The 25198-nt window shown below is 48.5% G+C and overlaps 1 protein-coding gene across 1 annotated transcript; it reads left to right on the top strand.

Annotated features, from left to right (window-relative positions):
• Nucleotides 1-20: 20 nt before the first annotated feature.
• On the top strand, nucleotides 21-23798 carry DDX27 (DEAD-box helicase 27). The gene is made up of 21 exons (XM_001099400.4): nucleotides 21-146; nucleotides 1850-1996; nucleotides 3184-3243; nucleotides 3498-3660; nucleotides 5186-5226; nucleotides 5347-5433; nucleotides 6677-6782; nucleotides 8658-8831; nucleotides 10126-10276; nucleotides 12943-13042; nucleotides 13204-13345; nucleotides 14573-14726; nucleotides 15477-15558; nucleotides 15664-15841; nucleotides 18913-19019; nucleotides 19200-19302; nucleotides 21924-22018; nucleotides 22114-22237; nucleotides 22627-22714; nucleotides 23352-23426; nucleotides 23549-23798. Exons 1-21 carry the CDS (start codon nucleotides 54-56, stop codon nucleotides 23565-23567), a joined length of 2289 nt encoding a protein of 762 aa, XP_001099400.3. The 5' UTR covers nucleotides 21-53; the 3' UTR covers nucleotides 23568-23798.
• Nucleotides 23799-25198: the final 1400 nt, after the last annotated feature.

Raw genomic sequence — 25198 nt, forward strand, 5'->3', positions numbered from 1 at the left:
CAAGTGCTGGCCCGCACGCTGTGCTCGCTTCCGGAAGTGGCTTCTGCGACAACATGCTTGCAGACCTCGGCTTAATCGGGACCATAGGCGAGGATGACGAGGTGCCGGTGGAGCCCGAGTCTGACTCTGGTGACGAGGAAGAAGAGGTATGAGGACGGTTCTGGTCTTTGGGCTTCCTTGACTGCTTCTCTTCCCCGCGATTCCTCAGGTCCCTGTCCCCGAATCCTCATCATCGCCTGCCAGCCCGGGAAGTTTCCCTAAAAGGATCTCGCCGGGACCCCAAGATCTTCCTCAGTTTTCCGGCGACTAGGTTTTCTCTACGTCCGCCTGCTTCTTTGGCCGTGTCGTTCCCTGTCTCCTTGCTGAACTCAGTATCCATTCACTGAATTGATATTTAACCACGCACTGTGTAAGAGACATGCAGGTCTCTTACACCTTGTAAGAGGTGAAGTCAGCCCTGGTTCCTGCTCAAGGAGCCGTGGTTAGCTGTCCATTCATATGTTCATCGAGCCAGTGTTTGTTGTATACTTATGTGTGCTAGACCTAGTGTTAAGCGTTGGGGACGTAGCAATGAACAAGGTGAGTGCCACTCTTCTGAAGCGTATGGTGGTGTGGGGGCTTGCAGATATTAAGCAGTATGGCAATTAAAGAGGGATCGGTGTTCTGAAAAGGATGCTTGCCCTTCAAACATTCAGCCCAGATGTTGTCCCCTCTGCAGTCTCATCTGTCCGCTTGATACATTTATTCAGATGTCCCATGGCCTCTACAAATTCAACTCCTCCAAAGTTGAACTTGTGTTCGCTCTCATCCTGTTCCCTTCTCAAGCCAGCAACCTTAGAGTTATTCTTGACAGTTTTTTCTTCCTCAGCGCCGCCAGTGCTCTGCAAGCTAGCTCATGAATCTCTCTTAAGCTCCCGCCTCTCTCCATTCACACTGTACCCACCCTAGCTCCAGCCACTGCTGTCTCATGCCTGCACACCAGCACACCAGCACACCACCAGTCCAAACATACTTCATTTCTTTATCTTGAGCACTTCCAGTGTATTCTTCGCTTAGCAGCAGAAGGATCTCTTTGTGATACAGTCACGTTAGAGACCTCCCTTGCTTAAAACTCTCCAGCCTGCTGGTAGAGAGCCCCAGGCCTGTCCACTCTGCAGAGACTCCTCAGGCAGCCTGTGGGTCCTGCACACTGCCCCCATTTCCCTGATGTCCCCTGTGGGCGCAGGCGGCCTACTGGCTGGTGCAATCTTGGCTCACCACAACCTCTGCCTCCTGGGCTCAAGCAATTCTCCTGCCTCAGCCTCCTGAGTAACTGGGATTACAGGTATGCGCTACCACGCCCAGCTAATTTTTCTGTATTATTATTTTTTTTGAGATGGAGTCTTACTCTGTTGCTCAGGCAGGAGTGCAATGGTATAGTCTTGGCTCACTGCACCTTCTGCCTCCCGTGTTCAAGCAATTCTCCTGCCTCAGCCTCCCGAGTAGCTGGGACTACCAGTGCGTGCCACCACACCTGGCTAATTTTTGTATTTTTAGTAGAAACGGGGTTTCACCATATTGGCCAGGCTGGTCTTGAGCTCCTGACCTCGTGATCCGCCCACCTTGGCCTCCCAAAGTGTTGGGATTACAGGCGTGAGCCACCATGCCTGTCTTTTTTGTATTTTTAGTAGAGACTGCATTTCATCATGTTGGTCAGGCTGGTCTGGAACTCCTGACCTCAAATGATCCACATGCCTTGGCTTCTTAATGTGCTGGGATTACAGGTGTGAGCCACTGTGCCTGTCCCCTTCTTCCTTTCTATTGTTCTTTATCTCAGCCCCAAAGTCACTCTGTCTCTTACTCTTCCCAGGGGCCTATTGTGCTGGGCAGACGACAAAAAGCCTTGGGGAAGAACCGCAGTGCTGATTTCAATCCTGACTTTGTTTTCACTGAGAAGGAGGGGACTTATGATGGCAGCTGGGCCCTGGCTGATGTCATGAGCCAACTAAAGAAGAAGGTGAGTCTGACAGTGATGGACAGTTCCAGACCTTGGACTACTAAGATTGGACTGTGGGTTTCAGGGCCTAGTCCTGACCTGACTGACCATCTGTTTACATTCAGCAGATACTAGAACTCCTTTGAAAATAACTGGTTTAAAAAAAAAAAAAAAAAGAAAGTATCTGGTATACTTTTGATGAGATCACAAATGACTCACTGTCTTTTTTTTTTTTTTTTTTTTTTTTGAGTCTGCTTGCTGGGGAAGACTCGTCTTGATTAATACCAAATGAAGTATGAGCACTTGCCAGGTGTCTCCTGTGGTGTCACTGTGCAGTGTCCCTGCCCACACAGCACAGCCAAAGCTACCACAGATGTCATTGTCATCTGCTTGTTTGCCAAGATCCCATGCCTTTCTGTGAATCTGGTTAAACTAGAAGATGCATCCAAGTTATTTACCATTTCATGTGCATCAGAGAGAAAGATTGCCTGTCCAGAACAGTGTAATCCAGGCTTTGCTGGTCCTTATTCTGATTGAAATAAATCAGCATTGCCTTTTCTTTTTTTTGAGACAGAGTCTCTCTCCGTTTCCCAGGCTGGAGTGTAATGGCGCTATCTCGGCTCACTGCAACCTCTGCCTCCTGGCTTTAAGTGATTCTTGTGCCTTAGCCTCCTGAGTTGCTGGGATGACAGGTGCCCACCACCACGCCCAGCTAATTTTTTGTGTTTTTTTTTGTTTGTTTTTGAGATGGAGTCTCACTCTGTCACCCAGGCTGGAGTGCAATGGTGCGATCTTGGCTCACTGCAACCTCTGCCTCCTGGATTCAAGGGATTCTCCTGCCTCAGCCTCCTGAGTAGCTGGGATTACAGGCATGTGCCACCATGTCCAGCTAATTTTGTATTTTTAGTAGAGATGGGGTTTCTCCATGTTGGTCAGGCTGGTCTCGAACTCCCGACCTTAGGTGATCTGCCTGCTTTAGCCTCCCAAAGTGCTGGGATTACAGGCGTGAGCGACTGCGCTCAGCCTTACCAGCATTGCCTTTTCAAGATCATCTGGAGAGGATTTTAAAATTTTTGTATATATAATATGTATATATATTTTCAGAGAATGCCAACATTTTTTCTTTTTCAAATTAATTATGAAGAATTTGTTCTCTTATTCGATGTTTCAATGAAAATTTCTTTTCACCTCTTTATTTTTATCTGCAGAGGGCAGCCACTACATTAGATGAGAAGATTGAGAAAGTTCGAAAGAAAAGGAAAACAGAGGTGAGAGGAAAAGTGGCTATTTCTCGTTGTTATGCCCCACACTTTACTCTCACCGCGACCCCAGCATCTCTCTGGAAGCCCTTACAGAGCGGGGCATGGCTGGGGCAGGCACGCTCTTCTGTGCGTTTGCTGTGCATCAGTACTGAGAATCCCCACAGCCGTCTGTTCAGGCCGGAGAGCTTCCTGTTGCTTTACTTAAGTTCTGGATCTGTAGAAGTTTGTCATCACCATCGCTTTAATTTTTTTTTTCCCAGGTTAAAGAAGCCAAGTCTGGGAAGTTGGAGGAGAAGGAAACAAAGGAGGGCTCTGAACCAAAAGAGCAGGAAGACCTTGAAGGGAATGATGAGGAAGGCTCAGAAGATGAAGCCTCAGAGACCGACTACTCATCAGCTGATGAGAACATCCTCACCAAAGCAGGTAGACGTTACGGCGGAGGTGTCAGCAACGGGGACAGGAGATCAGAAGGCATCCTCCTTTATTTTGTAGGGTTTCCTTCACTCTTCTGCACAGTTTAAGATATTCTGCCTACTACATTGAACTCCATTGAACTCCTTTCTGTTTTTTTTTTTTTTTTTTTTAAGAGATGTTGGCTGGGCACGGTGGCTCATGCCTGTAACCCCAGCACTTTGGGAGGCCAAGATGGGTGTATCGCTTGAAGCCAGGAGTTTGAGACCAGCCTGGGCAACATGGTAAAACCCCGTCTCTACTAAAAATACAAAAATTAGCTTGATGTGGTGGCATGGACTTGTAATCCCAGCCACTCAGGTGGCTGAGGCATGAGAATCACTTGAACCTGGGAGGTGGAGATTTCAGTGAGCCGAGATTGTCCCATTGTACTTAAGTCTGGGCCACAGAATGAGACCCTGTCTCAAAAAACAAAACAAAGCAAAACAAAAGAGATGTGGTCTCACTCCATCCACAGGCTGGAGTGCAGTGGTGCCATCATACCTCACTGGAAGGCTTGAACTCCCTGGTTCAAGTGATCTTCCTGCCTTAGCTTCCCAAGTAGCTGGGCCTACAGGTGCATGCCCCTGCGCCTGGCTAATTTTTTTTTCATAGGGATGGGCTCTTGCTTTGTTGTTCAGGCTAGTCTCAAACTTCTAGGCTCAAGCAGTCCTCCCGCCTCGACCTCCAAAAGTGCTGGGATTACAGGAATGATGAGCCACTGTGCCCACTGAATCCTTTCTTTTAGGTTCTCTTTTCTCTTGGGGTTTTGTTTGGGTTGTTGTACTTTGTAGGTAGTTTACTCTTTTCCCATTTAGCCCCGTGCAGCTGCCGGATGCCTCTGTGATACAAACTCATTTGGGGTGACATACTCAGATGGGTCCAGCCACATAGTGGGTGCTCAATATATATATATATATATATTTTTTCCTTTGAGATAGAATCTCACTCTGTTACCCAGGCTGGAGTGCAGTGGTATAATTTTGGCTCACTGCAACTTCTGCCTCCCGGGTGCAAGCAATTCTCCTGTCTTAGCCTCCCAAGTAGCTGGGACTACAGGCACACACCACCACACCTGGCTGATTTTTGTATTTTTAGTAGAGATGGGGTTTCACCATATTGGTCAGGCTGATCCTGAACTCCTGACCTCAGGTGATCCATCTGCCTCGGCCTCCCAAAGTGCTGGGATTTTAGGTGTGGGCCACCGCTTCTGCCCTCACTAAGTATTTCTTGCAGAAATGTGTGCTAAAGCATCATAATGCAGTGTAGTGATCGAGAGCCTGGTCTCTGGACCAGAGACACTGGGTTAGCTTTCTCTCTGACTTTAGGCAAGTTACTTCACCATGCTGCCACAAAGTGTCCTCATCTGTGAAATGAGGTTGATGATGGTCACCCCTCAGAGGCTGATGTGTGGTATTGGCACTTAGGACAGTGTCCAGCAGAATGCAAGTGCTTTGTAAGTCTGAGCCGTGGTCATCAGCTAAGTTTTTCTCCATAGATACACTCAAAGTAAAGGATCGGAAGAAGAAGAAAGGACAGGTGAGCTCGGGGCTGCAAGATAGTGTGCGGCTCGCTGGCAATCTGAAAGGAGTTTAAGGTCGTTTGGGTTTCTTGGCCCTTTTGTTGAATTCTCATCTCTCTTTTGGTTTTCTGGCATAGGAAGCAGGAGGATTTTTTGAAGATGCATCTCAGTACGATGAAAACCTCTCATTCCAGGACATGAACCTTTCCCGCCCTCTTCTGAAGGTAGCAGCTTCTTGTAAAAAATTTTCTTTGCAGAAGCAGGGTCTTGCTATGTTGCCCAGGCTGGTCTCAAATTCCTGGCATCAAGCAATCCTCTTGCCTCAACCTCCCAGAGTGCTGGGGTTTGAGCCACTGCGCCTGGCCAGTAGTGGCTTATTTTGGCAACCATGGGATTATTGCAGCCACCCCTAACTGGACTTTCTGCTTATCTGTTTGCCTTCCTCAACTCTCTTGTCCACACAGTTGCCAGAGAACTCTCTTAAGCAATGAGTTCCATCATGTCCCTCTTCTTCTGTAAGCCCTTCACTACTTTATAGTCTCACTCAGCTTAAAAGCCCAAGTCCTTATATTGACCTACAAGGCTCTGCCCCTTCTGGCCCTCTCTGATGACACTTCTGCACTCATTCTGCTCTGGCCACACTGGCCTCCTTGCTGGCCCTCAAACAGGTCAGGCCTCCTCTTCCTCAGGACCCTTGCACTTGCTGTTCCCTCTGCCTGGAAGCCTCTTCCAGAAACCTTTTTTTTTTTTTTTTTTTTTTTTTTTTTGAGACGGAGTCTCGCTCTGTCGCCCAGGCTGGGGTGCAGTGGCCAGATCTCAGCTCACTGCAAGCTCTGCCTCCCGGGTTTACGCCATTCTCCTGCCTCAGCCTCCCAAGTAGCTGGAACTACAGGCGCCCGCCACCTCGCCTGGCTAGTTTTTTGTATTTTTTAGTAGAGACGGGGTTTCACTGTGTTAGCCAGGATGGTCTCGATCTCCTGACCTCGTGATCTGCCCATCTCGGCCTCCCAAAGTGCTGGGATTACAGGCTTGAGCCACCACGCCCGGCCCTCTTCCAGAAATCTTTTGGGGTGCTCTCTAGCTTCCTTCAGGGTTCAACTCAGTATCCCTTGCTCAGTGACACCTTCCCTGGCAGCCCTACTGTGAACAGCACTCCCCCGCTGCCCCTCTGACCACTGCATTGTTTTCCGCAGCATATCTCCATATGACATGTGTTTGGTTTTGGTCTGTTTCTACCAGACTGTAAGTTTCCTGAGGGCAGGGTTTTTATTTCTTTTATTTACTGCTGTGTCCCCAGTGTCTAGAACACCACCTCACACGTAGTAGGCGCTCAGTTCAGTGAATGTTTATGGAATGAGTGATTGGTGGGGATTGGTGTGGTCCCCACTTGTATGGAAACCTGCCCTGTTTGCGTCGTGCTGAGACTTCCCCTGCTCAACCCTGTCTGACTCAGTCTTTTTTCCTCAGGCCATTACAGCCATGGGCTTCAAGCAGCCCACCCCAATCCAGAAGGCGTGCATACCTGTGGGTCTGTTGGGGAAGGACATCTGTGCCTGTGCAGCCACTGGGACAGGTGAAAAGGATAGGGACCCGGGGTAGGCGGAAGGGTGTTACAGCCAGGGCTGGGCTCTAGGTTGACTTACCAAAAGTCTGTTTTGCTAAATAAATACTCTTGGTTTTTTGAACTATTTTGTTTTTATTTTTTATTTCATAGAGATAGGGGTCTCACTTTATTGTCCAGGCTGGTCTCGAATTCCTAGGTTCAGGTTCAAGTGATCGATCTTCCCATCTTGGCTTCCCAAAGTGCTGGGATTACAGGCATGAGCCACTGTGCCTGGCCATAAAATTTTTTTTAACACAAAAAAGATATACTGGTGCAATTGAGAGAGTAAAGGACTTTTAAATTTTTAAGCATTTTATTTTGAAGTATTTGTAGATCAATGGCAAGTTGCAAAAATAGTGTGTAGGGTCTCTCGAATCCTTCATCAGTGGTGACATGCCACATAACTGTAGGACAAAATCAAAACCAGGAAATTGACACTGATATAACAGTGTTTCCTAGACTGCAGAGCTTATTCAGTTTACTGAAGGATTAATGTTTTGTTTTGAAATGGAGTCTCACTCTGTCCCCCAGGCTGGAGTGCAGTAGCACAATCTCAGCTCACTACAACCTCCGCCTCCTGTGTTGAAGTGATTCTCCTGCCTCAGCCTCCCCAGTAGCTGGGTTTACAGGTGCCTGCCACCACACCTGGCTGATTTTTGTATTTTTAGTAGAGACAGAGTTTCACTGTGTTGGCCAGGCTGGTCTCGAATTCCTGACCTCAAGTGATATACCCGCCTCAGCCTCTCAGAGTGCTGGGATTACAGGTATGAGCCACCGTGCCTGGCCTACTGAAGGATTAATTTTGTAAGATAAACAGTGCATGAGAGGATGTTTGGGCCTAGTAATGGGCCCGGTCTAGTAATGGGCCACAAATTTCAAAGGGTCTGGTGAAGGTCATTTTCATTTAATGCTCTTGCGGTATCCTTGATCTCTGTGACCATGGCTTCCTGGCCCTGTCATGTCAGAGGAGTAAAGTTTTTTTTTGAGACAGAGTCTTGCTCTGTTGCCCAGGCTGGAGTGCAGTGGTGCAATCTCGGCTCACTGCAACTCCACCTCCCGGGTTCAAGCGATTCTTCTACCTCAGCCTCCTGAGGAGCTGGGATTACAGGTACACACCACCATGTCCAGCTAATTTTTGTATTTTTAGTAGAGATGGGGTTTTACCATCTTGGCCAGGCTGTCTTGAACTCCTGACCTCGTGATCCACCTGCCTCAGCCTCCCAAAGTGCTGGGATTATAGGCATGAGCCACTGTGCCCGGCCATATTATTATTATTATTTTTTTGAGGCAGAGTTTTGCTGTTGTCACGCAGGCTAGAGTGCAGTGGCGCGTTCTCAGCTCACTGCAACTCTGCCTTCCAGTTTCAAGCGAATCTCCTTCCTCAGCCTCCTGAGTAGCTAGGATTACAGGCGCCTACCACCATGCCTGGCTAATTTTTATGTATTTAGTAGAGATGGGATTTCACCGTATTGGCCAGGCTGTTCTCGAACTCCTGACCTCAGGTGATTTGCCTGCCTTGGCCTCACAAAGTGCTGGGATTACAGGCTTCTGCCACCATGCCCAGCTAAGTTTTTTGTATTTTTAGTAGCACTGGGGCTTCACTATGTTGGTCAGGCTGGTCTTGAACTCCTGACCTCAGGTGATGCACCTGCCTCGGTGTCCCAAGGTGCTGGGATTACATATGTGAGCCTGACCATATGATTTGAAAGCAGAAAAAATATTCTATGAAAAATTAATTCCTTTATTTTCCCCGACCAGACGTGGTTTTTCTGTGCTCTGGTGAAAACCTAACCCTGGAGGGAACTGAACGTCTTCTCATTGCTTCCTTGCTGCCCTTCCCTCCAGGTAAAACTGCCGCCTTTGCCCTGCCTGTCTTGGAGCGTCTGATTTACAAACCCCGCCAGGCTCCAGTCACCCGCGTGCTGGTGCTGGTGCCCACCCGAGAGCTGGGCATCCAGGTGCACTCTGTCACCAGACAGCTGGCCCAGTTCTGCAACATCACCACCTGCCTGGCTGTGGGTGAGTTTCTGGCCAAGGGTTGCCAGCCCCTCAGAGACTGTGGTGGGGTGGAGGATGGATGTGCCCTGCCATCTGTTGGTGTTGGTGCCAGGTGCCAGGATAGGCCTTTGTGTTGATTGAATTCACTTAAAACCTGGAAGACATGTTTTTTTGTTTTTTGAGATGGAGTCTTGCTTTGTCACCCAGGCTGGAGTGCAGTGGCGCGATCTGGGCTCACTGCAAGCTCCTCCTCCCAGTTCACACCATTCTCCTGCCTCAGCCTCCCAAGTAGCTGGGACTACAGGTGCCCGCCACCACGCCCAGCTAATGTTTTATATTTTTAGTAGAGATGGGGTTTCACTGTGTTAGCCAGGATGGTCTCGATCTCCTGACCTTGTGATGATCCGCCTGCCTTTGTCTCCCAAAGTGCTGGGATTACAGGTGTGAGCCACTGTGCCCAGCCGACGTGTTTTCATAGTGCTTTAGGCAGGTGGGATTTGATTGAAATTTAACCAACCTTGACAAATGAAACCTGACAACTATGAACATTTTTTTCTTGGTACTGAACAAATTTGGAATATAATTTTTGCTTTGTGAGAATAATAAATATTATTTTGGACAGCGTTTTTCCAATGAAGTTATATGATAGTGTTATCTAGCCTGCATTTTGTCCTCCTTGTGCAATTGGAAGTCAGAAGTGATCTTTGTCTCCCTGTAACAGAGACTTCATCACTTTCCGCAGCTGCTTCTCTTAGTCCTTGGATGTTTCAGGCATTCTCTTTTTTTTTTTTTGAGAGGAAGTCTCACTCTTTTGCCCAGGCGGGAATGCAATGGCATGATCTCGGCTCACTGCAACCTCTGCCTCCTGGGTTCAAGCGATTCTCCCACCGCTTTCAAGTAGCTGGGATTATAGGCGTGCACCACCACGCCCAAATAATTTACATATTTTTACTAGAGATGGGGTTTTGCCATGTTGGGTGGGCTGGTCTCGAATTCCTGACCCCAAGTGATCCACCTGCCTTGGCCTCCCAAAGTGCTGGGATTACAGGCGTGAGCCACCGCGCCTAGCCCATGCATTCTCTTCTGAAATGCTTTTGTGTCATCATCATTGTTGATTTTTGCACTTAGCACAATTTTAATGACATGATCTGTCTTTCCCAGTGTGTTGGGAAACCCATGTGCTTGGGCCTTTGTTAGTCTTACTCTCTCAGTGGTTTCCTCTGCATCTGGCCTGAGGCCTGGTGAGTGGCTGGTGCTCAGTCAACACCCATGAGCAGCTGACCTGGCCGCCTGGTGGGGCTCTTCCTCTTTGCAGGCGGCTTGGACGTGAAGTCTCAGGAAGCAGCTCTTCGGGCAGCGCCTGACATCCTCATCGCCACCCCAGGCCGGCTCATCGATCACCTCCACAACTGCCCTTCCTTCCACCTGAGCAGCATCGAGGTGCTCATCCTGGATGAGGCTGACAGGTGCTCCTCCCAGCGTGGGGCCCAGGGCACTGTGGGGTTCCAAGGCCGACAATCAGGATGTGGACCTGCTACACTGCGTTGTTCTTTGCAGCTCTGGGCCATGGCCTTTGGTGTGCGATACCAGATCAGCCACTGGTGCTGGGGCCTCTGTCCAGCCTTAGCCTGTGTTTTCCTGTTTTTTCTCTTTCTCTCTCTATTATGGTGGTTAAGTGATGAGGCCGGTCAAATGTTGGCCCTGCCACTTCCTAAGGGAGATCTGGAAACATTTAGATTCTCAAAACAAAATCTTTTCTCGTTTGTAAATGGGAGATAAGGACATACGCACATCACAGTGTCGAGGAGCTGAGGAGGGAGGAAGAGGAAGTGCCAGCGCGGCTCCCACAGGGCCTCTGTGACTGCAGCCGGGACTCCCTCTCCCCCCACCCTGCCCCCCAGCTCTGTTCCTCTCTTACGTGTGCCGTCTGCTCACCTCTTTGCTCTGGGACTGAACAGAAGGAACTCTTCCTGAACTCTGGACTGAGGCTGGAGGCGGGGCAGGGGGAGGAGCTCTCAAACAGCCCCAGGGCATGCTAAGGTTACAGGCCCTTAAACCGCTTCTGATCCTGACACCCCTCCCTGAATCTTCACCAGCTTGGGGAATGGCAGCTCCGTCCTTCCGGCTGTTCTGAGTTCTCTGCGTGTTCTCCTGTTTTCACACCCCACAGCCCGCCTGTCGGCACAGACTGTCCACACGCCCCCACTTTGTGTCTTCTATGTTTGCCTTTTCCTCAGCCTGGAGCCATCTCCTGCCCCTTCGGGTTTCTGTTCCAGTTGTCACCTTGTTAGTGGAGCCTTTGCTGGCCGCCCTGTGATGGTCCTGCCCTAACTTGCTCCTCCCGTCCTGCCTGCATTGTCACTGAGGGTTCATGGAGTGCCATGTCTCCCGTCTCCCTAGGATACAGTATTCATGAAGGGGCTACATGCATAGGGGCGTGTCTAGTATATAGCAGGCACTCAGTAAATACTTGTTGAATAACCGATTGGCTGACTCCCTCAGAACAAAAGACCCATTCCTGAGGCCTAAAGGATGAAAAGGAGATCATTTTAAGTCAAGGGGACTTGATCTGGTTTAGGTTTTAAAGGGGGAGGGAAACTATTCAAGTATGTATCTCAAAAGACCAAAAAAGGCGGAGGAAGTATTTGAGATTTGGAAGATCAGTAGACAGCTCTGTGTGACACCTGGACCTAGACTGCAGCCTGCACTGGGGGAAAATGCTGTAAGGGGTTGGGCTTGCTGAAAATATGGAATCCAAGGAATCTCACAGATTACTATTATATATAAAGAGAAAAAGGATCCTTTACAGTGGAGCGATCTGGCAGACACTATAGCCAGTGACCAACCTCACATCCCCGGTTCTAGAACAAACCGGCTGTCAGTGTCTGGTGATGGAGCATGAATACAGGGCACAGCTGCGCCCAGCAGTGCTGTCCCCTTGAGAATTTCTCTGAATCCAGTTACTGGGAAATAATTAGATGAATCCAGAGTGCGAGAAGGATGAGGGGACTTTTTGTTCTTTTTTTTTTTTTTTGAGTCAGGGTCTTGCTTTGTCACCCAGGCTGGAGTGCCATGGTGCGAACACTAGCTCATTGCAGCCTCTACTTCCTAGACTCAGGTGATCCTCCCGCCTCAGTCCCCCCACGTAGCTGGGACTACAGGCACACGCCACCATGCCTGGCTTATTTTATATTAAATAAGTAGAGACAAGGTCTTGCTGTGTTGTCCAGGCTGGTCTTGAACTCCTGGGCTTAAGCGACCCTCCCGCCTCAGCCTCCCAAAGTTCTGGGATTACAGGCATGAGCCACCTTGCCCGGCCCCAGCTCATTTTTGTATTTTTTGTGGAGACGGGGTTTTGCCGTGCTGCCCAGGCTGAGGGGGCTTTTCTAGATGCAAGAAGACTAGAGATGTGGCAGCCAGTTGCAAGGCAGGAACTTTGGTTCTTGTACTAAAACAAAAGGTAACTATAAAATAACACTTGGCCTGGCATGGTGGCTCATGCCTGTAACTTCAGCACTTTGGGAGGCTGAGGCAGGCGGATCACCTGAGGTCGGGAGTTTGAGACCAGCCTGACCAACATGGAGAAACCCCATCTCTACTAAAAATACACAGTTAGCTGGGCGTGATGGTGCATGCCTGTAATCCCTGCTATTCAGGGGGCTGAGGCAGGAGAATTGCTTGAACCTGGGAGGCGGAGGTTGCAGTGAGCCAAGATTGCGCCATTGCACTCCAGCCTGGGCAACAAGAGTGAAACTGCATCTCAAAAAAAAAAAAAGACACCTGGAGGCAGCTGAAGGAATGTGAATGTGGCCTGTACTTTAGATATTCACCCACTTGAAAGTCTTGGGCGTGTTGATGAAGTTGTGTTTCTGTAAGAGAAGGCCCTAGTCCTTAGGAGTTGTGTGCTGAAATATTTGGGGTCAGGTGTTACGACATCTGCGACTGACTTGCCACAAAAAGACAAAGCAAATGTGGCAAAATGATAATTCTTGGTGAAAAGATAAAATAATAAAATAGATGAGTCCTAAATGTAACCAATGACAACAAACAGCAGCCGGTATGCGATCCTATGCCCCTCACTGTGACCGAAGGGCACTCTCCCCAGTTCTGACATGTCTTTCTTTGCTCCCAGGATGCTGGATGAGTACTTTGAGGAGCAGATGAAGGAGATCATCCGAATGTGTTCCCACCACCGCCAGACCATGCTCTTCTCAGCCACCATGACAGACGAGGTGGGCCGAGGGACTTCTCTGTGGCGGGTGGCAGGTGTGCGCGGAGGGGGCTGTGCAGAGGACCCTGACTGGGGTTGGGGGGTTTTCCGGGGGTGAGCATTGCTGCCTCCTTCCCCACTACCCGGTTGCCAGCTGAGCAAACCCGGCTTTGCGCTTGGCAGGTGAAAGATCTGGCTTCTGTCTCCTTGAAGAATCCTGTCCGGATATTTGTGAACAGCAACACGGATGTGGCTCCCTTCCTGCGGCAGGAGTTCATCCGGATCCGGCCTAATCGGGAAGGAGACCGGGAAGCCATCGTGGCAGGTGGCAGCTGAGGGCGAGCCTGGGCAGGGTGGGCTGGTCAGCTTCCTTGAGCTCGTGGTGTCCATGCCGAAGTGTTTGGTTTTTCCCCCGCGCCTCTGCCATCCAGTCTTCCCCAGCGCAGAGGCTGCACTGCACTAACGATGATCCACTGCCTCACTTCTCCATGGGTCCTTCCCCCCTTTGCCTTATCGCCTCACCAATCCTCTTTGTGTCCTGTTCAACTCCCAACCACTTGGCATCAGCTGTGGTTGTACGCATCGGTCCAGACCACTGGTCTCTGTCGCCTGGATCGTTGTGCAGCCTCTTGCTCGAGCTCCCCGCTTCCACTCGGCCCTTTGTGACTGCATTGCAGAGCATTTATGATGATTGCTTGCAGAAGACATTTGTACTTGTTACATCCTTATTTGAACACCCTGCGGTGGCTTCCATTGGTTTTAGACTAAAATCCAAACATCTTAGTGAGTCTTTTAGGACTCCTCGGGCCTGGCCCTTGCCTGCCCGGGGTCCCCAGCCATGTAGGCTTGCTCATGGCTCCAGCCACATTCGCCTGCTTGCACTTTTTTTTTTTTTCCTTTGAGGCAGAGTCTTGCTGTGTCGCCCAGGCTGGAGTACAATGGCACGATCTTGGCTCAATGCAGCCTTTGCCTCCTGGGTTCAAACGAGTCTCGTGCCTCAGCCTCCCAAGTAGCTGGGATTACAGGCACTCGCCACCACTTCTGGCTAATTTTTGTATTTTTAGTAGAGACACGGTTTTACCATGTTTGCCAGGCTGGTCTTGCACTCCTGGCCTCAAGTGATCTGTCCTTCTTGGTCTCCTAAAGTGCTAGGATTACAGGCGTGAGCCACTACATCCGGCTGCCTGCTTGCACTTCTCACTATAAGCTCGTTCCTGCCTCTGGGCCTTCATGTTTGCCATTTCCTCTGTCTAGAATCTTCCCCTGGATCTTCCCATGGATCATCTGCCTTGTCATTCAACCTAATGTCACCTCTTCAGAGAGGCCAGCCCTTAGCTGCTTCCCCTCCTCCCTGCACTCTCTCTTACAACATTTTTCACCCCCCAGGAATTGGTTTCTCTGTATCCACCCTGGAATTTGAGTTCCACAGGATAGGGACAATGCCTGTCTATCCAGTGCCAGGCACAGTGACCATACTTTGTGGATGAGGAGGGGGTACATGTTGAATAAGAGCCTAGAAACAGCTGCCAGCTCAGTCCTCTCTTCCTGCCAGCCTTGTTGACGAGGACCTTCACTGACCATGTGATGCTGTTCACGCAGACCAAGAAGCAGGCCCACCGCATGCACATCCTCCTGGGGCTCATGGGACTGCAGGTGGGCGAGCTCCATGGCAACTTGTCACAGACGCAGCGGCTGGAGGCCCTCCGGTAACATTTGGGGTGGGGACTCAGGCTGCCACCATCCTTCTGGGGCAGAGCAGATAGAGGGAAGAAGAGGACCCTGAGCATTCTATTAGAGCATTAGCAGGGGACACATAGGATGATCTTGGCCTTGAACATTTTAACCCAACCACTGTGAGGTCATGTCTTAGATGCATGTAGAACTCCAACTTCATAGTCAGAGATGACCCTCATGCCCTTGGGTGCTTGTCCCTAGCATGGGAGCTGTTGTGTGGGGCGACAGAGGAAGCCGGCTTGGAAAGGCAGCACATGGTCCCTTCTCTGAAGCTTTCTGAGAGTGGTGAACATTCCTGGGTCTGATTGAACAAGATTTAGAGTCAAAGTCAGCAGCCATTACTTGAGCATCTACTTTGCCAGGCACTGTGCTGTGTGCTTTCCACGTGATTTCTTGTTTAATCCTCAGAGAACGGCATCAAGGTGGTTGGCAAGGAGGAACCCTTTAGAACTCTCCACCCTGTTCATCAGAGGGTGCCGAAAGGTGTTTGTTAAAGATAGGCTGATTTAAACTGAGACAATTGCCCATGCTGTTAGCAGACACAGAACTACGCTTGCTCTGTGTGATGGGTTGTTGAAGGGTGGGTGTAAACATCCCATGTGCTCACATTTAGAATCTATCCCCATTTTAATGCCCTGTTCTGTCCTCTGCTGGCTCAGGCTCTTGTGGAACATTATTAGGGGAGGGTGTCTGGATGAACAGCTGTTTGTGATTGTTTCTAGGCGTTTTAAGGATGAACAGATTGACATCCTCGTGGCCACTGATGTGGCAGCCCGTGGACTTGATATTGAGGGGGTCAAAACGGTGAGCAGACCCTATCTTCCTTGGACTTTTGGTGGAAGTCTTTTTGCCTCTTCGCACCCCCCTTCCCTTGCCAGGCCTGACTGATGTTCATTTTTGACCTTCTAGGTAATCAACTTCACAATGCCTAATACTATCAAGCATTATGTCCACCGGGTGGGGCGAACAGCGCGTGCTGGCAGGGCTGGGCGCTCAGTCTCTCTGGTGGGAGAAGATGAGCGGAAGATGCTGAAGGAGATTGTAAAAGCTGCCAAGGCCCCTGTGAAGGCCAGGATACTTCCCCAAGGTGAGCAGGCAGCCCTGTGGCAGTGCAGAATGGCTTGGGTGGGTGGGGCAAGGGCAGAGTGTAAGGGCTTTGCAGTTCAGAGCCAGATTTGAATTCCAGCCCTGCTGCTTCCTTGCCGAGTGACCATGTACAGGTTTTGCCTCACCTCTCTGAGCTTGCCTCCTGTGTGTAGAAGGGAATTATGACAGAATTGTAAACACAGTGCCCCATTTAGGTGGAAAATTAGGAAGAGAGGGTCGCTTGGGGCAAAATTCTCACTAACCTCCTCTTTCCCTTACTATTGGTGAGGGGAAGAGAGAGATCAGTACTCATTCCTTTTGGGTCCTTTCATTGCTTTTGTTCCTCTGATCTGTGGGGGTCCTATAAAGCACAACCTCTTTAAAGTCTTTTTTAGTTTTGTTTTGTTCTTGAATTCCTAGGCTGAAGCAATCCACCCACCTTCTGCCCCCAAAGTGTTGGGATTACAGTAATGAGCCACCATGCCCAGCCTTAAAAATTTTTAAGTTATAAAAATAATACATATTTGGCCGGGCGCGGTGGCTCAAGCCTGTAATCCCAGCACTTTGGGAGGCCGAGGCGGGCGGATCACGAGGTCAGGAGATCGAGACCATCCTGGCTGACACGGTGAAACCCCGTCTCTACTAAGAAATACAAAAAACTAGCCGGGCGAGGTGGTGGGCGCCTGTAGTCCCAGCTACTGGGGAGGCTGAGGCAGGAGAATGGCGGGTACCCGGGAGGCGGAGCTTGCAGTGAGCTGAGATCCGGCCACTGCACTCCAGCCTGGGCGGCAGAGCGAGACTCCATCTCAAAAAAAAAAAACATATTTAGTCTGAGCATGGTAGCTCTTGCCTTTGTAACGCAAAGTAACCCAGCACTTTGGGAGGCCAAGGCAGGAAGATTGCTAGAGGCCAGGAGTTCAAGACCAACCTAAGCAATGTAGTGAGATGCCTGTCTCTTAAAAAAAAAAAAAAAAAAAAAAAATTAGCTGGGCGTGGTGGTGTGTGCCTGTAGTCCCAGCTTTTCAGGAGGCTGAGGCAGGAGGATCGCTTAAATCCAGGAGGTTGAGGCTGCAGTGAGCTATGATTGCGCCACTGCACTACAGCCTGGGCAAAAGTGCAAGACCGTCTCTAAAAAATGAAATAAAAAGTATATATTGATTGATGGAAATTAGTAAATAAAAAAACAAAAATGTAATTCTGTGTCAAAGAGCTCACCACTGGTAGCATTTAGGTGTATGTCCTTTCAAACCATTTTTCCTTTCTTAAATGTCCCTTTTATTTTTTTCATTTTCATAGTCTTTATTTAATCAATGACTAGTTATTGAGTCCTGCTGTGGGCCTAGTGCTATTTATTATGTTCTAGGTGCTGGGGATACAGCAGGGAACAAAGCAGGGCTGTCGTTGTGGTGGGAGAAAGAGACAATAAATAAGCTAACAGTAGATGTGATTGAGAACAACAGGAAGAGAGTGCCTCATTAAGCTGTTAAGGAAAGACCTCTGCACAGCTGGCATTGGAGCTGAGTCCTGGATGATCGGAATGAGGCAGCCAGGAGAGGTCTGAGGGCAAAGTGCTGAGCTGAGAGAACAAGGGCAAAGGCTATGAGGTAGGAACGAGCTTAGTGTGTGAGAACAAGAGAAAGGGCAGGAGGCTCAGGCGTGGTGAGCAGGGACACACAGAAGATCAGAGCAGTAGGCAGGGGCCACTCTGACTTTGGGGGGTATGAAGCAGAGAAGGCACACATTACAAACACCATTTCCTATGTCAGTAAATGCACAGCTAAATTATTTTCATCAGCTACATAGTATTAGTAGTCACCCGTATTTTATTTATTTATTTTTGAGATGGAGTCTTGCTCTATCACCAGGCTGGAGTGCAGTGGTGCGATCTCGACTCATTGCAACCTCCGCATCTCGGGTTCAAGCGATTCTCCTGCCTCAGCCTCCCAAGTAGCTGGGACTATAGGCGTGTGCCACGATGCCCAGCTAATTTTTATATTTTTAGTAGAGACGGGGTTTCACCATGTTGTCCAGGATGGTCTCGATCTCTTGACCTCGTGATCCACCCGCCTCGGCCTCCCAAAGTGCTGGGATTACAGGCTTGAGCCACCGCCTTATTTTTTTTTATTTTAAGATAAGGTCTTGCTTTGTTGCCCAGGTACAGTGGTGCGATCATAGCTTACTGTTGCCTCGAACTCCTGGGTTCAAGCAGTTCTTCTCCTCAGCCTTCTGAGTAGGTGGGACTACAGGTGCGTGCCACCATGATGGCTAATTTTTTTTTTTTTTTTTTTTTTTTTGAGACGGAGTCTTGCTCTGTCACTCAGGCTGGAGTGCAGTGGCCGGATCTCAGCTCACTGCAAGCTCCGCCTCCCGGGTTTACGCCATTCTCCTCCCTCAGCCTCCCGAGTAGCTGGGACTACAGGCGCCCGCCACCTCGCCCGGCTAGTTTTTTGTATTTTTTTTTTTTTAGTAGAGACGGGGTTTCACCGTGTTAGCCAGGATGGTCTCGATCTCCTGACTTCGTGATCCGCCCGCCTCGGCCTCCCAAAGTGCTGGGATTACAGGCTTGAGCCACCGCGCCCGGCAATTTTTTTTTTTTAAGATGGAGTCTCACTCTGTCGCCCAGCATGGAGTGTAGTGGTGTCATCTTGGCTCACTGCAACCTCCGCCTCGTGGGTTCAAGCAATTCTCCTGCCTCAGTCTTTTGAGTAGTAGCTGGGATTACAGGTGTGTGCCCCCACACCCAGCTAATTTTTGTATTTTTAATAGAGACCAGGTTTCACAGTGTTGGCCAAGCTGGTCTCGAACTCCTGACCTCAGATGATCCACCTGCCTCGGACTCCCAAAGCGTGCGATTACAAGCGGGAGCCACTGAGCCACTGTGCCTGGCGTTTTTTTTTTTTTTTTTTTTTTTTTGGTAGAGACACAGTCTGGCCATGTTGCCCAGGCTGGCCTCAACTTCCTGGGCTCAAGCAGTCCTCCCACCTCAATCTCCCAGAGTGCCGGGTTACAGTTGTGAGCCACCATGCCCGGCCTACCCTTATTTTTAAATCCTTTTTATTTTCTCCCGTTGAGATGTCATCCTCAAATTCCGGGACAAGATTGAGAAAATGGAGAAAGATGTGTATGCAGTTCTGCAGCTAGAGGCGGAGGAGAAAGAGATGCAGCAGTCGGAAGCCCAGGTGAGGGTGCAAGGTGGGATCTTGTTCACGAGGCTGCTCAGTGAGCAAGCTGCTGCATCCCTGCCAGTGCTGCCCTTCTGAAATGTTTCTCCCATCAGAGCCACAGGCATTTGCAGGCCATGGCTTCCTGTGTTAGTAGATACAGGTTTCACAGCAGGCATCCTTTTGTTATCTCTACAGATCAATACAGCAAAGCGGCTCCTGGAGAAGGGGAAGGAGGCAGTGGTCCAAGAGCCCGAGAGGAACTGGTTCCAGACCAAAGAAGAGAGGAAGAAGGAGAAAAGTAAGTCAGGGAGGTTCTGCAGAAATCTCAATACAGAATTACCCCACAGGACTCAGCAGTTCCCTTCCTAGTTCTATACTGTAAAGCAGCGGTCCCCAACCTTTTTGGCACCAAGGACCAGTATTGTGGAAGACAGTGTTTCCACATTTGGCGTGTTGGGGGGTGCATTAGATTCTCATAAGGAGCACACGCCCTAGATCCCTCGCATGCGCACTTCACAATAGCGTTCATGCGCCTATGAGAATCTAATGCTGCTGCTGATCTGACAGGAGGCCGAGCGCAGGTGGCAATGCTTGATTGCCCACCGCTCACCTCCTGCTGTGCAGCCTGGTTCCTAATAGGCCATGGACTGGAACCGGTACGTCAGCCTGGGGATTGGAGACCACTGTCGTAAAGGACTGTAAACAGGGACTCAGACAGATACTTAGATGCCAGTGTTCTTTGAAGTACTGTTCATAATAGCAAAAAGGTGGAAACAAACTATGTCCATCAACAAGTGAATGGATAAACGAAATTTGGGGTGTGTGTATATATACACACAATGGAATATTATTCAGCCATGAAGTTCTGATACATTCCATAAGGATGAACCTTGAAAATATTAAGCTGAATGAAATGATCCGGACACAAAGGGACAGATACTGTCTGATTCCACTTACCTGAGGTACCTAGCTGGGCAAATTCACAGAGATAGAAGTAGATTATGGATTACTTGGGGCTAGGGGAAGGAGGGTAATAGGAAATTATTAGTGGTTGTAGAGCTTCTGTTTTCGATGATGGCAGTGAGTAGCCTCCTGGTAGGAGTTTTGGAAACAGTTAGTGGTGATGGTTATACAATGTTGTGAATTTAAGTAATGCCACTGAATTGTATACTTAAGATTGGGTAAAATGGCAACCTTTGTTTTATATATGTATATATAACCACAATAAAAATAATTTTTTAAAGGTCAGGATATATTTAATATAGATTTCCTCTCCATCTTCCTTTAAAAAACACCCAAAACACTTATAAGTTCATATTGTTCTATGCCTTGCCTTTTCACTTAATTTTGAAGCTTAGAGATATGTTTTATATAGGCCCACACATGGCTGCCCTTTTTGTTTTTTGTTTTGAGACGGAGTCCTGCTCTGTCACCCAGGCTGGAGTGCAGTGGCACAATCTCGGCTCACTGCAAGCTCTGCCTCCTGGGTTCACCCCATTCTCCTGCCTCAGCCTCCCAAGTAGGTGGGACTACAGGTGCCCGCCACCACACCTGGCTAATTTTTTGTATTTTTAGTAGAGACGGGATTTCACCATGTTAGCCAGGATGGTCTTGATCTCCTGACTTTGTGATCCGCCTGCCTCCGCCTCCCAAAGTGCTGGGATTACAGGCATGAACCACTGCACCTGGCCCCCTATTAGTTTTTTTGAGGCCTCCCAAAGTGCTGGGATTACAGGCGTGAGCCGCCACGCCCGGCCCCCTGTTGGTTTTTTTTAATGGCTTCACGTTCCTCCATCATATGAGTAGATTGCTGAGGGACACTGAGGTTGTTTACAATCATTTGCCATCCAGCCTGGGCAACATGGCAAAACCCCATCTCTACTAAAAATAAAAAAATTAGCCAGACGTAGTGACACATGCCTGTAGTCCAACTACTTGAGAGGCTGAGGTAGGAGGATCATCTGAGCCTAGGCAGGTCAAGGTTGCAGTGAGCTAAGATTCTGCCACTGCACTGCAGCCTGGGCAGCTGAATGAGAACCTGTCTCAAAAGAAACCACCATCACCAACAACAAAAAACCCAAAAAACAATCATTTGTTATTATAAACAAGTGATGTAGTGAATAACCTTGTACATATGCCCTTTTACAATTAAGCAAGTATATATTTGCCTTGCAGGATTCATTCCTAAAAGTGGAATAGTGGGTCAGAGGATATTTGTATTTCTAGTTATGTTAGAGGTTGCAAAATTACCCTCCTAGAGGGTATACCAGCAGTTTTAGAAATACTGTCTATATTTGATGGGACAAAAAAGGCTGTTTATAAGTTAAATTTCTGATAAAAATAGAGTCATAACTGTATTGGTGGTAAAGTAGTGTGACCTAAATCTTCATCTTTCATAGCAGGAGGTTTGTAATGAGTATCTTAAATGGATTGAGAAATAGTCAGAAAAGCATGTTATTTAGTGAGATGGAGGTAGTCAGTGGAAGAAGTGCTTGCGGCTTTTTTTTTTTTTTTTGGAGGCAGGGTCTTGCTCTGTCGCCCAGGCTGGAGTGCAGTGGCGCGATCTCAGCTCACTGCAGCCTCCTCCCAGGTTCAAGCAATTCTGTCACCCCAGCCTCCCGAGTAGCTGGGATTACAGGTGTACCACCATGCCCGGCTAATTTTTGTATTTTTAGTAGAGTCAGGGTTTCACCATGTTGGCCAGGCTGGTCTCAAACTCCTGACCTCAGGTGATTCACCCACCTCAGCCTCCCAAAGTGCTGGGACTACAGGCACAAGCCACTGCACCCGGCCAAGAAGTGCTTGCCACTTTTCATTTTAATTGGCTAACTTACCAATTTAAAACATGTGTACTTCTTATCATAAGCTTAAAAAAAGATAAAATCATCCCTGAAATCTTATGCTTTCTTCTCATCCCAGTTGCCAAAGCTCTGCAGGAATTTGACTTGGCCTTAAGAGGAAAGAAGAAAAGGAAGAAGTTTATGAAGGATGCCAAAAAAAAGGGGGAGATGACAGTGAGTGGCCTCCCTTTTGGAGTTTGGACCCACTTGGTGGGGTGGGTCAGAGTGGCCTGGTGTGTTCCACACTCACACCTCCCCACTCCCCCTAGGCAGAGGAAAGGTCCCAGTTTGAAATCCTCAAGGCGCAGATGTTTGCTGAACGGCTAGCGAAGAGGAATCGCAGAGCCAAGCGGGCCCGAGCAATGCCTGAGGAGGAGCCAGTGAGAGGTCCTGGTAGGTGAATGGGGAGCCCAAAGGAGCTTGTACGAAGGTTTTCCCTGAAACCTGTGCTTTGGGTCAGGGAGAAAATCTGAGGGATGACGACGATAGCCCACATGATTTGAGTAATTAGTATGTACCAATGTGTACAGCTATCCCTCCATTGGTGTAAGGGGTGCAGTGATCTTGTGGTTGGTAAGAACTAGGATTTGAACGCCAGCTTTTCTGACTCCGGAGCCTAAGGCCTTACCAGCTGCTACTTGGAGGATCTGGTGAGGACAGAATGAAGATAGTCTTTGGATGCCAGAGCATCCACTGAACTTGGAATCATTACCTTGAACTTAAGGGGATTTAGGAGCTTGGGCCAAAGACAACCATATGTAACCCATTCTCTCTGTGCACAGCCAAGAAGCAAAAGCAGGGGAAGAAATCTGTATTTGATGAAGAACTCACCAACACAAGCAAGAAGGCCCTGAAACAGTATCGAGCTGGGTAGGATTTTAAGTCATCATGGAGCCCTTGGTATTCTAATGGAAGCTATGAGTCTTCTCCCTCCTTCCCTGTTCCCAGTTCTCACATACCTATAGCTTTATACTATGTAAATTCAGGGTACCTGTCTGTTCTTCACCCCCCACCCCTCTCAGGGCCACCTGAGGATCCCGAGATGAGACCAGGAGACGGGTGTTCAGTTAGCACTGTTCCTGCCTTGGAGGAGAAATAGTACATTGTTGGGTTCAGAAATGGAGCTTTCCTTCAGGGGAGTGATAACTCTTTCATCTCAAGTTCCATCCTACAGAACCCCAAACAGAGAGTCCTGGCTTGCTCTTAGGCATATGTTGTCCCACGCCACTTTCCCCAGCCCAAGGTTGGGATGGGGCAGACTAAGCTTCCCAAGTAGTTGTATATACTTAAGAAGGGCCTCTTTCAACCTTGTTTTAAAGTTGGGCCCTGACTTCCAGAAACACACGTTATCAGGTGGAAACACATAAAGGCTTAGAACTTAGGGCCTGAAAATGATGCATCCCAGAGATGCTGCTGCTTCATGTAGGAGCTGGGTAGGGTGGGGGTGAGACAACACCCATTTGTTCAACAGCTTGCTCATTTCAGCATCTCATCTTCTCTTTCACAGCCCTTCTTTTGAAGAAAGGAAACAGTTGGGCTTGCCCCACCAGAGACGAGGAGGAAACTTTAAATCTAAATCCAGGTGATACTGGCTGTTTTGGAGGGGCATAGGTTATGGCTGTTTGGGATTAGAGGTAAAAACCTTTCATGGAAAAGGAGCTTCTCCATCCTCATTCTGGTCTTCACTCTCTGATTTTCTTACAGATACAAGAGGAGGAAGTAGCTGTTGTGGCCTGAAGAAATTCATGGGGGCAGCCCTTAAATCCCTTCCCTGTGGGAAGTCATCCTGGCTGGTCTGTCTTTTCTCCGTTTGTTCAAAAAACAAAAAAAAAGTTTGGTGTGGTGGTATGGTATGTAGCTATTTTCCTAAGCATGTCTATCAATCTCCTTTCTTGCTGATTAGCTTTCACATAATGACTATATTAAATGGAACTATTTTTGGAAGAGAAACCAATCCAAGTGTATATCTTATTACTATCTCGTTCTCAATGGCAAAGTGTGCCCACAGTCTACTAGCTTGGTATCACCATATACCACTGGAATGCATCATCTTTATGCTTAGAGAGGAACTGGGTATGGAGTGAGGAAATTCTTGGTAGAAGTTCTCTTCTAGCCTGGGGAACATAGCGAGACCCTGTCTCTTAAAAAAAAAAAAAAAAAAGTTCTCTTCTGTTGATATTCTAGAACTAAGAGCTAAATGATAGCTGAAGATAGCTAAATGATAACTCTTAGTTCTAAAACATCAACAGAAGAGAACGTTAGCATGAATGCCAACCATGCACCAGATATTCTGTGTGCTGAATAGAATCCAATCAACTCACTGCACTCCTGTGAGGCAGGCAGTGATATCCTCATTTTCCAATAAACAGGCTTGGAAAGAGTAACTTTCCAGAGTTGCACAGCTAGGAATTCAGGTTTTCAACCAACATCTACTTGAACCCACACCCTACCTCTTGCTGCTGTACTGTGGAAATGCTGCTGGAGAAATGGAAGCCCAAAAAGGACAGGAGTCTTGACACCATAAATTAGTTACTTGCTGCAAAAACCAGAGTCTCTTGTCCCCCAGGCTGGAGTGCAGTGACACAATCTTGGCTCATTGCAACCTCTACCTCCTGGGTTCAATTGAGTCTCCTGCCTCAGCCTCCGAATACCTGTGATTACAGGCGTCCGCTACCACGCCTGGCTAATTTTTGTATTTTTAGGAGAGACAGGGTTTCACCATGTTGGCCAGGCTGGTCTTGAACTCCTGACCTCAGGTGATTCACCTACCTCGGCCTCCCAAAGTGCTGGGATTACAGGCATGAGCCACTGTACGTGGCCAAAAACCAGTTTTGATCCTGTAAGAATGTCGGTTCTCATCCTTTTCTGACTCAGAATGAGATGAAAGCTGTAGGGCCCCACCTGGGAAAACTGTATAGTTTGTTATAATTTCAGGGAGTACTTAACCACCCTACCCCCAGCTTAAAAATTATAAGTTATCCAGTAGCACATACCCTAGATACTAAAGAGTGTGTTCAAAGCTATTCATTCAGGCTGCACCTAAGTCACCAACAGAGGGTCCAATTCAGAAAATGATGGCACAACTGTGGGATAGGAGTACAGTTCAGACTACTGTCTTACTGGATTTTACAGAAAGTAGGTTATTAAGCTAAAAAAACCAAGTGCAGAACTGTGTACTTTTTCTTTTCCTTTTTTTGAACCTTTTTTCTCACTCAGTGGCTTCACTGCTCACTGCAACCTCGACCTCCCCAGGCTCAGGTGATCCTTCCACCTCAGCCTTTGGAGTAGCTAGGACCACAGGTGTGAGCAAGCACAACTGGCTTATTTTTGTATTTTTTTTGTGGAGATGGTTTC

Source organism: Macaca mulatta, chromosome 10, assembly GCF_049350105.2.
Source record: "Macaca mulatta isolate MMU2019108-1 chromosome 10, T2T-MMU8v2.0, whole genome shotgun sequence".
Classification (NCBI taxonomy): domain Eukaryota; kingdom Metazoa; phylum Chordata; class Mammalia; order Primates; family Cercopithecidae; genus Macaca; species Macaca mulatta.

What these genes read in the sequence shown, in the direction of transcription:
- DDX27 (XM_001099400.4), top strand. Translation starts at nt 54, where the DNA reads ATGCTTGCAGACCTCGGCTTAATCGGGACCATAGGCGAGGATGACGAG. An exon ending in GGAAGAAGAAGAAAGGACAG is followed by an intron (nt 5,227 to 5,346) that starts GTGAGCTCGGGG and finishes TTTCTGGCATAG; the next exon opens with GAAGCAGGAGGATTTTTTGA. An exon ending in ATATTGAGGGGGTCAAAACG is followed by an intron (nt 15,559 to 15,663) that starts GTGAGCAGACCC and finishes TTGACCTTCTAG; the next exon opens with GTAATCAACTTCACAATGCC.